General features: G+C 41.7%; 1 protein-coding gene across 2 annotated transcripts; it reads right to left on the reverse strand.

Annotated features, from left to right (window-relative positions):
* Nucleotides 1-638: 638 nt before the first annotated feature.
* Nucleotides 639-18,768, reverse strand: LOC105923569 (lysine-specific histone demethylase 1B). 2 transcript variants are annotated; one of them, XM_036145736.1, is made up of 21 exons: nt 18,621-18,768; nt 18,264-18,406; nt 15,154-15,275; nt 14,999-15,088; nt 14,811-14,922; nt 14,615-14,728; nt 14,494-14,532; nt 13,228-13,420; nt 12,974-13,158; nt 12,628-12,798; nt 11,074-11,145; nt 10,842-10,976; nt 10,594-10,765; nt 9,225-9,352; nt 9,002-9,133; nt 7,322-7,396; nt 7,120-7,236; nt 5,230-5,355; nt 4,588-4,710; nt 1,958-2,110; nt 639-1,544 (listed from the first exon to the last, which is right to left on the reverse strand). In XM_036145736.1, exons 1-21 carry the CDS (start codon nt 18,634-18,636, stop codon nt 1,461-1,463), a joined length of 2,502 nt encoding a protein of 833 aa, XP_036001629.1. In that variant the 5' UTR covers nt 18,637-18,768; the 3' UTR covers nt 639-1,460. The 2 variants fall into 2 exon arrangements, with proteins under 2 accessions (XP_036001629.1, XP_036001628.1); XM_036145735.1 differs by having other exon boundaries at nt 11,074-11,148.
* Between the last annotated feature and the right edge of the window lie 21 nt (nt 18,769-18,789).

Raw genomic sequence — 18,789 nt, forward strand, 5'->3', positions numbered from 1 at the left:
TAATTACTGTCCATCAGTGATGTTGTTTAGTTAGTCCTTCAGCTCCTGCTCTGCGTCCAGCGGGGATGGACCGGGCCATGACGCCCCACCAGCAATAACTTCCAGGTAGGTCTCCTCTGAAAGCCATTTAAAAAAAAAAATCCCCTTAAAATAGTAAGAATGATCCTAAAGTTTCAAAACTGAAGAAATTCCAGCTATAGATGATTGAACCTGTGAGATAACTGGTTTTAACCATTCCTCGTCCAAACTTGAGAACAGAAGCAGAAAAGCTGAAACTTTTAGTTTCCCCTGAAGGAGGATGGCCGGAGATCCAGGAATAAAACAGAAATTAAAAGCTATGGATGTTTGCTACATTTTAAAAATCAGCAAATCAAGAACGTTTCCATAAAAGTTTAAAACGGCATATCGGAACAAGAGAAAAGCTGATTTTTTCTTTGTCGCTCAACTTTTGGATGCTTGTTAAGTTTTATCTTTTCTTCCGGCTGTAGTCACCACTAAACCAAATATTCTGCTTTAATCAAACTCTTGGAGTCAAAGTTTTTTCTAATTTACGTTCACTCACAAAGTCCAGCATGTAAACAGATGGCTGTTAAAGAGTTGGAGGAGGGATTTAAACAGAAACGCACCAGTGGCACTGATCTTTGTGGCAGTTTTTAGCTCAGTTTATTACACACATACAGGACAAACACTCAGAGGACGTGAGCACGGACACATCAGGTCGCACATGAATCCTCAGTAATCAAAATGAATCAGGAGAAAGTGAAGACGTTCTGCTGCTCCGAGTCCAAATCTCAGGAACATCACTTTTCAGGAGACAGACGTGAAAGATTTCAGCCGTTTTTATGCCGACACAGTGAAACCTGTCTGTTAGTGTAAGCGCTGGTTTTCCTGATAAGATCCCTGAGAAAGACACCGAAGAGTCTGTGGAGTTGTGAACGGCGAGGTCCACTCAGTCAGAATCATTTCCTTTCTTACCGTTTTAAATCAAAAGTGCTGCGGAAGAATCAGTCTGACTAAATCTAACAATTCACCATCGATTCGATTAAAACATCGACTACAAAAACTACACATCAGAAATCCTTTCAGGCGGGAAACTTGTGGAGGAACGACTCTCACTCAGGAGATTTTCCACGATCGCATGATTTCCTCCAAATTACACATAATCTGTTCAGTCATGATGAGTTTACCCACATTTCATGCAGCTTAAATTTTGAAACTTAATTATTGTTCAGCCTAAATCATGCTTCCAACCTCCATAAAAGTGAATCTACGCAGAGCTGCAGTCTGCATCACTTCAAGATTTAAATAAAAAGCCTTTCTCTGGGTGGTCCAGGAGAGTCCGACCCTGCAGCAGGACAACGGTTGACCCGCTCAGTCCGAGGCCATCAGCAGCATGTTGGTCTGTCTGACACGCAGGAGTTGGTGCTGGTGTTTCAGGCGGCGCCGGGGGGGCGATCCGGTTACATGGCGGCCATCTTGCTGGCCTCTCTGACGCCGCTGAGGTAGGCTCCGGTCACAGTCTGAGGGAAGTGTCGGTTTGTGGCCTGAAGAGAAGAAGTGCAGCAAATACAGGCTGAAGGAGGGACGTTTTCCCAGCATCGCCACAGCAAAATTCACGTTTTTATACATAACTTCAAAATTTCTAATTCCTCTAGTTCTGACAGCGTCTTTACTCCACCTACAGAAACTCCTGTTCCTTATAATTTTCCCTTCCTACAACATGTTTGCAGACTTCTGAATGTCCTTGTTGTTGAAAAGCTGAAAAGGAGGGAGGAAGTTGCTAAAATCCAGAGGAGTTTAAATTTCTTATTACGTTTAACTCTGACCTACACGTCATTTATACATATAAATGAGTTTAAAAAGTTGAAGAATATATAAAAAGCTTAAACTGTAATGGAAAAAGGGGAAACAACTGCATCTGAGAGTGAAAGTGAAATTTTGAGGGAAGCTGGGTTACCTCGCCAGCAAAGAAAACTTTTCCCTGCAGGTCTTCTGCCAGGATGTCGTAGGCCTCTCCGCTGCCCCCTGTCTTCACAAAGCTGTAGGACATCTGGGACCACACGTCTTTGCTCCAACGGGTCACAAAATAACTCAGCGGCTCTGGAACCTCCTGTCATAAATAAGAATATGTAAGTTACATCCAGGTCGAGCAGACAGAATAAAGTCCATAACTGATCAGCACCAGTGTGAGCACCTGGATAAAAGCAGCAGCTTTGGTAGTTTGCTGCTGTGGAGCCTACAGGTGTGTTCACACGATGCCGACACGGTAAGGAGACAGCAATGAGTTTACAGCAGTTGCTACTCATCAGTCTGGGAAGGGTTATAATGTCATTTTCAGGCATGACTTAGGTTTACAAAGTTATATCTAAATAACAACGTTCTTTGGGCAGATGAGACCAAAGTTTAGATGTTTGACCATGTTATACCTGTTTGATTATTAATATTATTAATAATTATAATTTGTAATATATCATATCAAAATCAAAGGATAGCTATGACGAAAATTGTTTTAAATGGTTATGATCAAGGGCTATGAGCCTAATGATTAGCAATTGGCTTATTAATTACCAGTTATTAACTTGATTTAGCCCAGAAGAGGTGTGTCTAACCAGTTGTTGACTGGGTTAGACTTGTCCAGCAAACACTGACAACTTTAATTATAACTGCAATTGGAGTTTTAACCATTACTCCTTCATCACAAGGCAATGAAAATGTCTCAGTTTATTCAGTTATTAACTCAAAAGGAGGTAATTCGGTATCTCTTAGAGACCATTCAATTTCGGATTCAACAATAACCACAAACCACTACAATTGAGCTATTTGGTATTTATTAAACCGATGAGTCCCTTTTACAGCTGTAATATGACAGTACTAGAAACACAACACGAAGCTAAGATGGCAGACGCTTCGGCAAAGCTAGCCGCTAGCAGTATCAGTTCATGCAACAGTTAGCTTCTAAACCGTTCTAACTCGGGGCTTCAAGGTGGCAATGGGCTAACAATAGCTAGCTGGTTAGCAACAAGTGACTTCACTCGTTGCTAACGAGCTAACCGAGGCTAACTGAGGCCCCTTTGCTACAGTCAAAGGGCCTCGGAATAGTAAACCAGTGCTAATATGGATTAGCCTAGCTACTCGGTTCCACCCACATAATGGCGGCTCTGATGACGTATGGCCTCTGGCCCTTAGTTGCGCAAGATGGCCTCTGTAAGACCACAGGCTAACTCACTAGTCGAGCGTGAAGGGTGGTTCTCCTACGTGAAAAATAAATTTTCTCTCCCCACTGGTTCCTCCAGAAAGTTTCATCTTGTTTGCAGGGATGTGTTTCTTGTAGGAAAACAGTTTGAGCTTTAAAACATTTGCAGAAAAGGAACATTGACTTGGGTTTTCCATTGTCTTTAAGACCTCTTGTAGCTCAGACCTTAGAATGAACAAATATAAATAATATGCAAAAACAAAATAGAAAAAAAGATAGAAAAAGATCTCAAACTAGGTACCACAACAGTGGAGTTTAATAAAATGCATGAAATCTGAATGTACCCTTTAACCAGTGAACTTTATAACAGTTCCTCTAACTTATATTTCCTTTTCCTTTTCAGATGAACATTTATTGATTTTGGTGACTAGATCCGTTTACCATCTATGTTTCCATAAGGACCAAGAAAAACTTTCCTTTGTGACAAAGCTTATAGTTAGAGTGGCTCATGTTACCCTGAGCTACCTCTATAGTTATGCTGCTATAGGCTTAGGCTGCTGGAGGACATCAGGGTCTATTTCTCTCACTCTGCTGAGTTCTACTACTGCTCTCCAATCTGCATTGCTTGTTGTTATTTCAGCTTTTAACTTTTTGTTCTCTGTCATTTGTCTCTTCATAGAAGGTACACCTGGTCTGGTGTTCTGTTAGCTGTGACATCATCAGGGGAGGCAGATCATCCTCTATTACCATCTACCATAGAAAGTACTCCTGGGTCAATGTGAGCTTCTGAGCTTTCTGTGTCTCTGCTCTGTCTTCTCTACCATAGAAAGTACTCCTGGGTCAATGTGAGCTTCTGTGCTTTCTGTGTCTCTGCTCTGTCTTCTCTAACATAGAAAGTACTCCTGGGTCAATGTGAGCTTCTGAGCTTTCTGTGTCTCTGCTCTGTCTTCTCTAACATAGAAAGTACTCCTGGGTCAATGTGAGCTTCTGAGCTTTCTGTGTCTCTGCTCTGTCTTCTCTAAGCCCCAGTGGGTGGAGGCAGATGAGCGTTCACACTGAGCCTGGTTCTGGTTCTGCTGGAGGTTCTCCTCCCTGTTAAAGGGGAGTTTTCCTCTCCACTGTCGCTTCATGCATGCTCAGTATGAGGGATTGCTGCAAAGCCATCAACAATGCAGACGACTGTCCACTGTGGCTCTACGCTCTTTCAGGAGGAGTGAATGCTGCTTGGAGAGACTTGATGCAACCTGCTGGGTTTCCTTAGAGAGGAAACTTTCTCACCAACCTGGAGGATCTGATGGAGTCTGACTTTAGAAAGAACCTTGAGATGATCATGTTTCATGAATTGGCGCTATATAAATAAAATATTATTGAATTTACTTTTTAACGGTCAATACCTGCTCTTTGAAAAGCTCTCGCAGGACCTTCATGCACTCATCAACCACTTGCTTGTCCTCCAGGTTCTCAACAGCAGAAACAGCATCACCAGACATGATGGACATCAGCACAGCCTGTTTTCCCTGTTTATCAAAACATACAAACCATTTAAAAAAATATAAACATCTGCAGCTTTTCTACCCAAAGTACCATCAACTAAAAAACAAATTTAAATGGTAAAATTATCAAACTGTGAAATGTTGTGTAAAAAAAAAAATAAATAGTGGACACCAAACTTGTTTAATTTTATATGGAGAATATAAATTAGTCCTTATAGTTTGGTCAGCAGGTGGCGCTAGAATCAACATTTGGCAGCTGTGATGCATAAAACCTGAAGTTAGTCAGACTGACCTTCTCCAAACATGCGAGAAAAACTGAGGGTTTTCTGAATATTACAAATACCGTGTAACATGAGGGGTTATAGGTCTCGTTTACACAAGACATTGATTCATAAGGCATGAAAACAGTTTCTTTATAAAACCTGCATCTACCCACAATTAGCAAAAAAAAAAAAAACTGACTGCTTCAAGTCAGATATTTTCAAAATGTTCAATGAAACCCGGTTTGTTGAGTTAGGAGCGTAAAGGGGAGTCCAGGCCAACCTGCGGGTCGAGGTCGTAGAAGACGCTGAACATGCCTCTCTTCTCAGGAGACGGCGGGATGTGACCGAAGTAATCAGCGCCTTGGATCTTAGAGTCCCAGAATCGGGTCGGAAACTGAAGAGCAATCTGCAAGACAACACCGACCAAACTCAGCGGGTTACAGCTATAATCCTGACACACGCAGAGCGACACTTCAACACAGGAAATTACATTTGCTGCATTGATTCGTTCTGCAGTAGAACAGAACCAGCAGTCATTTGGGTTCTCTGTCTGTAGAACCAATATTTACCTTATGGCATACAGGTTCCCTTATCTACTACACTTTACTGAATGTTTTACATAGCTCTAAAAACATCAGTGTTGTAGCATTAGCTTGTAGCATTAGCTTAGCATGAGGCATTTAGTTTTCTCTTGTCCGTCTGCCTGAAGGGAAAGTTCCTCTAACAAGGCTTTAGAGTTTTTTTGTCAATGAAGAGTCTCTCGTTAGCAGAGTTTAATCTTCCAGCAGCAGATCGTCATTGAGATGAGCTGCAGGGTGACCGACTGTCTCTGATTGGAAAAAATGCCACAATTTGGCCAAATGTGAACGGGTCATCTTATATCTATATGTTTAGAGACTATTTATATGCTAAAGAGCATATTTGAATAGTTAATTAATCTGGTATTGATTATATTGACATATCGATTATTTTGACAGCTCCGCTCTGTGGATCGTTTTGTTTAACTTAAGTTTAAACTAATTTTTATCTGAATTGGATTTAGGGTTAAACTTTTGACTAAAATGACTATGTAGCTGTTTCCAGACCGTCTAAAATAAATCAAAAAGAGTAGAAAAGGCGACTGACAATGTGTTGCTTTTTGAGATCTTTCAGCTGTCAGAGAGGTTTTATTTAAGGTATTTAACTGTGGCGTCTCTGCATTCAGGGCCAGTGGGTCCCCACCAGATGTCCCTGTGGAGCTCTATGTTCACAATAATCAGCGGGACAGGGTTGTTCTTTATAGAATAATATTGTAAAAAAAAAATAATAATAATAATAATACCAATAATATTCTATTATAAACATTGTGTCTATATATCTAAGTCTGACAGAAAACTAAAAAGCTCAGTAGCTAAATCCTCCTGAGGCGTCTTGATGTTGGGGCCGGTCCACCAACGTTTGTTTAAATAATAACATCTTAAATCTCACTGAGCATGCTCAGTACGCTCTCAGTAGACAGCTGTGGGGAACAAATCCTACGGCCCCAAGCTCAGATCGACCAATCAGAACGCTGGAAATGCAGACGTTACGTTTACATTCTGCTGGATAGTGTGAGACCATCTAGTGTTGGTTGTCCTGCCGGATCACTAAAAGATTGATGTAAATCTTTTCTGTTCAGTAAATTTACTTTATACTTTATGTATAAAAATTAAATGACATAGCTTATATAAAATGGTATTCTAGTGTAGTTGATCAGTCAGGTTGTATGCATCACATTATAGGTGTTGATTTTTTGTGCCCCACTTAGTTCATCATGCCAGAGAAAGCCACTGGTATTTAATATTTCTGAAGGTTGGGTAATCGTCAGGCTGGGGCTTGGCTTGTGAATTTGAACTCAGTTAAAAAGGAGAGAGATTGCTTCCCCAGACGGCCAGGTGGGTTTGGAGCTTTTTTCCCCCAATTGAATAAAATCATTATTTTAAAAACTACTTCAGTACTTATTCAGGTTATATGTATATGTTATATGTATGTGAAACACATGAACCCTAAACCTGGGCCCACCACTGTATTATGAACCAACTCGGAGCAGAAAGTCAGCTGCTGTTGGATCAGCATGTCTCCACATGTCACAGACACACGAAGCTGGACTCAATCAGTGTTTCTGGGAGGAAGCTGGACTTCTGTGGTGTACCTTTTCTATGATGCCCGCTCCCAGACTGTGGATTGCCTTCAGCTTCCTTTCTGGAAGCGGCGGACTGAAGCTAATCAGGTTCTTCTGAAGCAGAGTCAGCGGCACAGTAACGAGGACCTGAAGGAGGACAGATGACATCGTCGGCGTTTCATGGCGACGCCACACATCCTGAGACGATACGATTTCACTGCAGCTCTTTTACCTTCTGAGCGGTCCACTGGGATCCGTTAGAGCAGGTAACTTTAACAACATCGCCTGAGTAGTCTACGGCCTGAACCTGGAACAACACAAAGTACTTTAACACCGCTGCATTTTTCAAAAAAAAAATTAAATAACATTCCTGTTCAACAAGCTCAACATCACTTAGAGAAAGAAGTCAGAGGTCCAAGTGTGACAAAACGAAGGTCAGAAGAAGCACAGCGAAAACCAAAATACCAGCGAGTTCCTCATGAATTAAAGTTTTCACACAGATAAAAGCCTTTTTATCTCCATGATGTAGTTTGGTAAACAGTTTGTTACATTTCTGGCATTGTTAACTAGACCTCTGATTAAATGCGTAGCATCAGGACTTTTAAGGATGATCTAAAGGGACGTGCAGCTTCAGACAGACTCTTTCTATACTGGCTTAAACTCCCTGTTAAAGGGGAGTTTTCCTCTCCACTGTCGCTTCATGCATGCTCAGTATGAGGGATTGCTGCAAAGCTATCAACAATGCAGACGACTGTCCACTGTGGCTCTACGCTCTTTCAGGAGGAGTGAATGCTGCTTGGAGAGACTTGATGCAACCTGCTGGGTTTCCTTAGAGAGAAAACTTTCTGACCAGCCTAAAGAGAATAAACAGTTTGATAACTGGATCAACTGGAACCGACTGTATTTTTCGTAAAATGCCTTGAGACGACATCTGTTGTTAATTGGCACTGAATTTAACTGAAATTGAATTATTAAATAATACGCAAGTTGCTAATAAGCGATACTGGTTAATTGAGGAAATTGTTGATGTCCCTAAATAAACAGGGACAGCTTCAAATACATCAATACAAAATAATAAATAAATAAATAATCCTCAGAAGAGTAAAAAGAGCCTCAGTTATGCGTCTCGTATGGACAAATAAAAAATAAGCCTCAGGTTTCTCTTCCAGGGTTTTTCTGAGACTTTTTTAAACCGGACATTCAGTTCCTTTCCTGCTTTAACTGAATCAATAAGACCTTTTAGAGCAGGGGTGTCAAACATACGGCCCGCGGGCCGGATCCGGCCCTGTGGCTAAATGCATTATCATTATAATTTATAATTATTATTTTCCAGTGTCCTGTCTGGCAATGTGGCAATAATATGCCACAAAGCGCTCATCAGATTTGACTTTCACAAGTGGCAAGATAAAAGGAAGAGAATGATAAAACAAAAAGGTGAAAGAAACATGTACTTCGTTTAATTGAAAATATGCAGTTCCTATATTGTCCACAAGGGGCGCTGTGTTTTAATTAGCAGATTAAGCTTCAGGTGTGGAAAAATTCAAATCATTTCTTAATTTTTATCTGTTTGATGTATTTTGTCATGCAGGACAGTGTTTTTAAGTTCCAAAAAATGTGAATAAATGTTTTTTCAACATTGTATAATCACTGTGATCGGTAAATGTTTAACTGAGTAAAAGTATTGTTGAAATTGATAAAGTGAAATTAACTTAATATAAAAAAAAAAACAAGTCCACTTTTATTAGTTCTATTTAATCTTGCAATGAGTTAATTCATGTGGCCCTCTTGAGATCAGATTAAGCTGAATGCGGCCCCTAAACCAAAACGAGTTTGACACCCCTGTTTTAGAGAAACACGATTTTAACTCTAAGACCGACAGGTGAAAACAGAACAAACACCCTGAGGGACATACCGGACAGTTAGTGCGGATGTCGAGCCCTTCAGCAAGTTTGTGGAGTAAAACTGAGTAACCCTTGGTTAGTAAAGTGTGGTCTCCTGAGAACTGGGCAAAAAACTCGTTGTGGTCCCAGAATCGGGCCGATACCTACAAAGAAACAGGAGAACAGACGAAGTGACATGAATCGTTAATTATGCAGCGCAGAGAGAGCAGGAACGTTGGTTTCAGTTCTTCTCACCTGGTCTAACGTGCTTCCACAGGCGAACTCCAGGTTACCGAGATGAAACTGAAGCACTTTCTCCTCCAAGTCGCTGAACTGCATCCCAGACTCCTGAAGGAAGTTCTTCTTTATTTCCTGGACCTTCTCTGTAGAGATGACCAGCAGTAAGGAACAAAACATCAGTCCTACTCAGATGTGTCCAAGCAACAGATTCCTTCTCCTCCAGTCCCAGAAAGAGAGAGATCTGGACAAAGATGAAGAATATCCATCCACCACACATCTGCATAAATATACAGAACATGATTTATTGGCAGACAGCATATAAAACTCATAACTTTATACGATCTGACAAAACTTCCAGCATCTTTCGCTTGCAGGGACCAAACACTTCAGCTCTATACCCTTACAGACGGCAGTCTTTATCCAGTTCATTGGTGTATTACGCCCATTCTCACTCCAAGCTGATCACTTGCAAAGTAGGAAGAACATTTTTATCAATAAATTGAGTTTAAAAGCTGAGTTTAAAGTGATTCTAATTTATATAGGAGGATTAAACCTTATTAGGTCCTGAAACTCATCCCTGAGGAACACCAAGGACTAAATGGACTAAAAGGAGGAAACCTCAGTCTATTTTTCCTACTTCTCAGACAGTATATTCCGTTAATATTAAAGATTGTGTGAAAAAGACAAAAATGGAAAGTATTTCATCCAAAACAAAGAAAAGGACCTTTGGGTGATTAATTCATGCAACACAGTCATTCATGTGTGTATTTTGTTTTCACAAGTCGTGCATTACATATTTTTAAAAGCATTTGTATGGCCTTGTATTAATGTATTAATCACATTTACTATAGGTTCATCAAAATGTGGGTTCATTTTTTTTTTGTTCTTTTTAAAAATTACAAGAATGAAATCATAAAATTGTAAGAGAATAGTATTAATTTTCTATGATAACTCTTACAAAAGACCGCAACCCTCCCCGTGTATATTCTCATATTATTGTGCGCCTAATGTAATACCTTTATTCTATTAATTTAATTTAAGTAAGTGTTACGGCCATTATTTAAAGAAAATAAATTACTAGCCACAGAGGACTAGGTTTCCACAAACCTAAAAAATCTTAGATTAATTTTACATTTTCTGATGTCGAATAGTCGTAAACTTTCCATAATTAAAGCCATGAATTTTCTATATTAAAAAAGTACATTGTAAAGTCAGAAATTTGCATCAAGCGTTTACGGCTCACCAAAACTTCAACTCATGGTTTCAGAGTCCAGATTTTATATAAACATCATCAGTAAAAGCAGCCTCCTGAAAAATAAAGCATAATTTCCCCCAAACATCGACACCTAGTGGCTAAACCGAGGCATTACACAGAGCACAGCACCTCCTAGTGGTGCGTCCTGGTTCTGCGACTTGTCGTTCCTCCAGTCCGACACCACATCCAGGATGGCGTTGAAGTGGAAGTCCATGCGCTTGTCGATGGCCGGGTCGGTGGCGCGCCCGCCCTCCTGGAAGAGCTCACACCGCTCGCCCAGCTTGTGCATCCTGACGCCCATCTGCAGCAGAGAGTCACCATCAGAACCCTGCAGAGGCGCGGGCAGCAACAACCAACCGGGCTTCGAGCAGGTCAACCTGTTCACACATCAGAGCGACGGGGTTGTTCACGCAGCCGTTGACGATCTGAGCGCCGCGGCCGACCGTGACGCCCAGAGACGCGTCGTCCCACACCCGGCCGCCGATTCTGTCCCGGGCCTCAAGCACCACCACCTGGATGCAAGGACAGACAGAAGCACAGGGCAGAGAGAACATCAGAGAGAACATCAGAGAGAACCAGGACGGAGGCGACAGGACCCAGAATCCTTACCTGGGTGCCAAAGTTCTGCAGCTGGCGGGCCGCAGCCAGTCCTGAGGCGCCGGCGCCGACGACGATCACCTTCTTCTGGTCGGAGAAATCAGAGAAGAAACCGTGAGCGCAGGTCGGATGAGGCGTTCCTGAGCTTTGGACAGGAATGTGCTAGGGCTGAACGATTTTTCTTAATATTGCGATTTAATGCGTTTTTTTCCACAGTTTAATTTATCATGTCTTTTTAAACATATACAAACTATAAATCAACGTGTTTCCTCGCTGTGCAGATTAGTTGCTAAAAGACCCACAGCATCTAAACTCAGAGCAGAAATTATTGCGTTCTGCCTACAATATATTTCAACCAAAATTGCAATTTTGACTTTTCTCTGCATTAACCACAAGCTACAAAAATGGCCTCTAAATAAAGATGTTTGTAAACAAGGACTATTTAAACCAGGGGTGTCAAACTCATTTTGGTTTAGGCGCCGCCTTCAGCTTAATCTGATCTCAAGAGGACCACACGAGTTAACTCATTGCAAGATTAAATAGAACTAATAAATGTGGACTTGTTGATTTTTATATTAACTTAATTTCACTTTTACACAATATATTATGAATAACCTCAGCATTTTTAAGAAAAGTATGTGCAATTTCAACAATACTTTTACTCAGTTAAACATTTACTTGTGCATTATGCATAAGAACTGATCACAGTGGTTATACAATGTTGAAAAACATTTATTCACATTTTTTGGAACTTAAAAACACTGTCCTGCATGAAAAAATACATCAAACAGATAAAAATTAAGAAATGATTTGAATTTTTCCACACCTGAAGCTTAATCTGCTAATTAAAACACAGCGCCCCTCGTGGACAATATATGAACTGCATATTTTCAATTAAACGAAGTACATGTTTTTTTCAATAATTGTTTTATCATTCTCTTCCTTTTATTTTGTCCACTTGTGAAAGTCAAATCTGATGAGCTCTTTGTGGCATCTTATTGCCACATTGCCAGATAGGACACTGGGGGAAAAAAAATAAATAAATAAATAAATAAATAATTTATATATTTTTTTATAATGATAATGCATTTAGCCACAGGGCCGGACTAAATTGTTCAGCGGGCCTGATCCAGCCCGCGGGCCGTATGTTTGACACCTCTGATTTAAAACAAGAACTTTTAATGTTTCTATTAATCAGAATATTATTCAAGAGAACAGCTTTTAGTTGATTTGGACATCAATCCTTGTTGAACATAAAGTGCAGCCAACAAACAAGTCTATGTATTAAACTGATTGACCTGTACTTAATGCTATGTATGATTATATAAACTCTAAAACAAGTAATAAAATTTGATTATCTCACTGCTGCAACTGTCTTCCCTTCCATGTGGAGGCAAACCCACTTTAAACATTTTACCAACACCTAATGGACGTGTCTAATTCACTAATTGTTACATAGCCAAAAATTGCAGACTCTGCGATTTGGAAATTGCGTTTTTTTTTAAATGGCGATTATATTGAAAATGTGATTAATTGTTCAGCCCTAGAATGTGCAGGGATGCTCACAGTGCAGTATTTTTCAGGCAGCAGAGGCCGTTTCACGGCCAGAACGCCGGTGTTGATCAACCCCTTCCTGGTCATGAAGTGGAGAACCCGGTCCAGCTCGTCCACGCAGAACACACGCACCAACCCACGGACGACGATGTGCTGAGCGCACCTCTCAGCGGTCAGCACCTCCTTCAGAAAAAAACGCAGGGAGAAATGTCAAACTCTTGATTGTTTACCGCTTCTAATTCTGATTTTTCTCTTATTTGCTTGCAAGGATGGGCGCTCCTGCAGGGCGGAGAACTTTAAAACTCTTAAACTGTTCGGACCGCATGGAGGAGAACAGATAGACCTGGCGGTCGGTCACCTTGCAGTTGCGGTGCCAGGAGGCCAGGATAAGGTTCCTCAGAGCCAGGTACATGGTGGGATCCCGGGAAAACTCCGGGAACTCGTACAGCTCATCCAGCTCCATCATGTCGGGCCGCACACACAGAGCCTTGCCGCACTCGTTGGGCTGGTAGAACGGCTGGAAGTACGGACTCAGGCCTGGAACTGAAACAGGAGGCGTCACCATCCTCGTTCTCCGCTATGATGCGAGGATTTCTGCTCGGTGCGTCTTACTCTGCGGCTGCACGGCTCTGCAGGGGTCGGCCCTCAGCTCGGCCGTGGACACGTTGCAGGGAGAGCCTGACGGACTCATGCCCACGCAGTCGGGGTAATACGCCGATAGGAAGGCGCCGGCCGGGCTGTCCTTCAGCAGCGGCGGTAAAATCAGCATGGACTGCCACCAGCTGTGGCTCACCTCCGCCACTCTCTGTGGGAAACGGGCGGCTCGCGTTACCACAACAGTCATTTATCAGAGCTTTAACGCGTTGGCATACCTGATAAAGACGAGTTAAAGGCCTGGAGATAAACTCCTCATCTACAGCAGCATAACATCACCGTAAAACTTTAGAAAAATGCAAACTTTCATTTGTTCGCTGGTGCAGAAAACACCATTTTCAGTAAAAAACAAAACCAAAAGAGCCTCAGGTCTTTCAAATTAAAGATTTTTTTAATTTATGGCTTCTTGGGTTAAGAAATATACGAACTGACACATTCCTCATTAGACAAAAATGGGAAAGACAAGAGAACATGTTATTTGAGCGAGACGGATTATGTTTTTAAGTTAAGAAATGGCAACAAGAAAAAAAATGGGTGCTTTTTTTTAATGAATATTACTATTTTAAGACATACATACATACACAGCATTTATTTGCGCAGTTATGCTAACCATAATCAGAGTTTGAAATTAATTAAAATATCATGAAGAGTTCAAATTTACTTTATTTTGAAAAACTAACACTGCCTTCTACTTTCCCTCAGCGCTGTCTCACAGGCGCAGCTGCCTTGTCCTGAAAGCCCCGCATGCAGTCAGAGCAAAGAGAGCAGACCCACGGCAAATTAACCGTTCACGCACAAAAGTGGCGGTGATCCGGCCCTGGATTACAAAGCCGGAAATAAAAATTACCTAAATATAGTTTTTATCTATTTTGTCTCTGGAACAGCTTCAATCACTTATTCACCTCGTTATCTCTGTGTGCCTCTGATAACTGTCTTGTTGGTACAGTTTGTTTTATGTACCGTAGTGTGGATTCAGGCAATGTATTAAAATTCATAAATCATTTAATATAGGTCATTTTTAGCTCCAAACACATTTAATCACTTTCTGTCTTTGAAAAAGCTCCTTACTCCTGCAGCCTGGGCCACAAATGTATGAACAAATATGCAGATTAGACGATGACATCATGGAATAACACCACCAGGGTTTGGTAGAATCCTGCAGGAACCCCTGCTTACTAACTGTAACCTTTTGTAAAGTGGATTTAAAGCAGGTCGGCGTCTCACCAGGTCCTCGGGCTGGGAACACGGGTCGGGTCCCTCCGTCTGTGAGCACAAACATCGCGTTTCCATCGAGAACAAACAGGGAGAACCTGATGACTTGCTGAGCTTTCAGGTTCCTCTTTACCTTGACGTTGTTGACCTTCATCCCACAGCGGTACGTCGCTGCCAGAGAGGCGGTGAGCTGGATGTCTTTGGTCAGCTGCCGCCACTTCCTGCAGTCCGCTTTGGTGCACTGAACCTGCAGGGAAGACATCACAATTATGCACGGAGAGAGAACTCATCCTAGAACGGTTTGATTGGGGAAATGTTCCCCCGCTCACCCAGAACGGAAGCTGCTGGTCGGCCATGAAGGCTTTAAGGCTGGGCTCACTCTTCCCGTTGCTGGTCCACACCTTCCTCCAGGAAACAAAGGTCTCGTAGCCTTCCTTGTGGCTGCACACCGAGACATGCACTGTGTTTATTACATCACCGGCTGCCGAGCCTGCAGTCAGCAGCTCTGTAGCTTTACCTTCTGTAGTAGTGGTCAAAGCACTCGTTGCAGAAATGTTCGCCACACGACAGGTGATACCAGCGAGACGTGTATCCGTTCTTTGCGCACCTGAGAGAAAAGCTGCAGTTACAGACGGTTTGAGCGGCGAAACGCAGACCTTTCTGTTCCACTACCTGTCCGACGCACTGGCAAAGCACACGGGGTACGTGGCCGAGCAGCCGGCCTTCTCACACTTCCTGTACTTCTTCTCGGCCTGATCATCTTCCTCCTCCGTTTCTGTGGCTTTTCTTTTATTCTGGGATGCAGAGCAGAGAATCAAAAACATCAGATTCCTGCAGGAGTTCAGCTTTATGTGGAGCAGAATGAGTGGCGCTGAATCATATCAGCAATTTCTAAAAGCAATCAAGAAATCTATTATGTGACATGACTTCACGAGCTAAAGTAATTTAATATAATTACTTAATTCAGTCCGGACGCTGCTTTGGTTTGTGGTGGTGAAGCAGGAAATTGTGAGATATGGATCATGACTGATGGAGGAGATGAGAAGCAGCTGAAATGAGCTGCTTCTGTAGGGCGGCCCTCGCTGAAGTCTACGCTTCCCACCATTTCATCGCCAAATCAGCCATGTTTTCTTTAACCATTTGATGTATAAACATAAATCTTTAAATATAATTAATTGCAAATATTTTTTAGAATGATCAGAATGGATGGAAATAATGTTTTTAGTCAGTTATTTATGCATTTATTATCTTTGTGATGTTATGAAAGAGGACAGCAATGCGACAATTGCAATTTCTCTGTCCAAGGCAAATTTCTCGCTAAAGAGACTGACTTTAAAGGAGCAAAAAGTAAGATATTTACTGTTAAATCAAACCTAAATCATTCTTATTTCTCACCCAGGATGGAAGTAACATTCCCTATAAACAATCAGTCCTCTCCATCAACAATGTATGAGTCACGAGGGACGGTCCAGAGATATTTTGGTTCAGAGTGCAGCGCGTGTTTACTTCCTGGTTCCTGAGCCAATCAGATGAGAATTCCCAGGGTTTCTCAAATATGAGCGCAGCATTTGGTATTTCATTTTCATAAAAGAGCAGCAGCACGCAAACATGGAAGCCAGTAAGAGAAGTAGACCAGAAATAGAACAGAATAAAACATCATAGACCCGTCCTGTGGAAGTAAAAATGAGTGGAGTTTCACATCAGCAACGACCCACTTAGAAACGGCAGGCTGTGTGTGTGTGTTATTCCGATTTTAACCACTAGGTGTCAATAAACTTATTGTTCCTTTAATTTTTTAATGGGTCCTATACAGTGGCGGCTGGTGAAAAAAAATCTTGGTGGGGCTGGCCAATAGATTTCCCTGCCTAACCCAGTACATGCATTTAAATTAAAAGTTGGAAAATTACTACGATTCCACAATAAGCATTTAATTAATAAAAAAAACATTGTTCACAAAGGATTATTTTGGTGTTTTTGTCTTACTAATCCTTTTCACAGACTCATGCCAGAGGGTTTGCATACATTGTACATGTACGTATATTATTACAAAATGAACGTTTATGTCTTGACTTAAATATGTATCCTATTTTTTTATTTATATAATTATTTAAGTAGAACAATGACTAGTGCAAAATTAAGTTGTATTTACCGGAGATGAAGTGTAGACTGCAAATTCTGTCATGGTATAGGGCTGCCACAGTCGATTGGCATCCTGCATCCTGTTCATTGAAATTATCCATGTCTTTCTTCATCCTTCGGTAAACGAAAGAAACGTACATCCGACGATTTGGAATGCCTCTGTGTGCAACCGGGAGCACAACAAGTCGTAGGCATTGTTTAGATTCCAAAAATAAACTAAAAGTCCGCTCTAATTCACCCGTTTTGTCACGCTGGTAAGCGAAAACAGTGCTGTGTTTGCCGACCACCGTAACCCGGATGTAGCGCGGATGTAGCTCGTGACGTCACACGTGAAGTGCACCTATCACTGTGCAGCTAGGGCTACTACTCCAGGAGCCCCAAAGCCATTCATTTTGGCGGTGCTGATTGGCCAAATATTTATAAATCTTCCCTAGCAATAGTATACGATTGGTTATTTCGCTATACTTGTAGGGCTCCTTGAGTCACAGCCCCAAAAGTGTAGAAGAAGAGAAATGATACGTCTGTTGGTGGAAATGCACTGTTAAATGATAGAGTCAATCAGTAGAAGTGTTTTAATAATTCTTATTACATGTAGCCACGTACTATTAAGTAAAAACCGACATTAATAATACTTTTAAAATCTATATACATTTTGACTTTTCCCCTCCACATCTAGGGAGGGCAGCGCCCGAGCGCCCCCTATGGGCCAGCCGCCACTGGTCCTATATGAGTTTTTGTCAGCTGTCTCTGAACTACTTAGCTACTAGGCTACTAGAATATTTACCAACACCAAGATGTCTGTATTTACGCTATAAAAAAAAAAAAAAAAATGAAAGAAAAAGTTATTTTTGTAGGTAGGGTATGCTCCTGTCCATTTAAGACGCTGTGTTATGTGTGCAGTCTGGTGAATTCATCACAGAATGCTCCAGATGGCATATTTTCCAACCAATACCAGGTAGATGGTGGTTTAAGCATTTGTTTATCGTTATCGAGATGAACTGCTCAGGATATCGCCATATTGATTTTAGGCCATATCGCCCAACCCAGGACTCAGCGACCTTTACAAAACCCACAGAGCCATTTCTGCCCTCGGTCCAGCTAAACAAATTTTGTTTAGAGCCACAAAAGTTACACATCTCTTTGAAATGTTTGTTTTTAACAGTATACTATAGGACATTTGTTTACTTTACAGTTATTGATTACAGTTATTATTTAACCAACAGTATTTTTATGTTTAGGTTTAATGCATTTTCTTCAATTGGACATTTGATTTTAACAGCAAAATGGTGAAAAAGCATTTTCTTTCTGGAAATGTTATGCATATATCGCAGAACTAAACGCATCCTAAAGCTAGCAATTTTAAATTATCTTTACATTTAGAAACATTGACTAATTTTTCCCCCCACATTTTTCCAAAGTTTTTAAGAGCCAAAGCTGAAGGTGTAAAGAGCCACAGGTTGCAGATTCCTGGCCCTATTAGCTACACTAATTTAGTCAAGTGTAAACAATTAAGTAGTGACCGATTAACATATACGTAATTATTAATATAAATATCTAAAACGTGTAATTTGTTTTGACATACAGTTTTGCATCAGAACAGAGCTGTTTGCGTCATGAATGAGAGCCCTCCCGCTGCAGCTCACCTGTCCAGGTGGGGGGTTGTTGCTGCGCTTCACGCGGGCCGTGCTCTGCCTGCCGGAGGAGCGCAGCGTCTGTCCGTCTCCCGGGGACTCCCCGGAGCTCCGCTTCCTGGCTCTGCGGGTACCGGAGCCGTTCCCGGAGTAATCTGCAGCAACAACAAAGCGGCGTCAGGGAGAGAAGCAACGGAGCTCCGCGGAAAGCGGGTCTCTGCTGTGACCGATGAACGGGGGGGTTAACGGCGGACGCGGTGATAAACATGCGGTAGTTAGCAGCGAGGAGGCGGCGGGTTTGGCTCTTTAAATGAACCAAACCGTAGCTCGTCCCTTTAGCATGTAGCAGTTAGCCGCCGTAACACCAACCTGCGTCCGACAGCATGGCCCTCCAGCTGGACTGCGTTAAGACGAGGCCCCGCGCCCTCTGTTTGTTTATGCAACGGTTTAATAAATTAGTTAAATTATCTTTAGCTATTGTGAAGAGAGAAAAGCGCCGCTGATGCCACAAAAGAACTTCCGGTTTGAGACAGGAAGT

The sequence above is a fragment of the Fundulus heteroclitus genome, chromosome 13 (genome assembly GCF_011125445.2).
Source record: "Fundulus heteroclitus isolate FHET01 chromosome 13, MU-UCD_Fhet_4.1, whole genome shotgun sequence".
In the NCBI taxonomy this organism is placed as follows: domain Eukaryota; kingdom Metazoa; phylum Chordata; class Actinopteri; order Cyprinodontiformes; family Fundulidae; genus Fundulus; species Fundulus heteroclitus.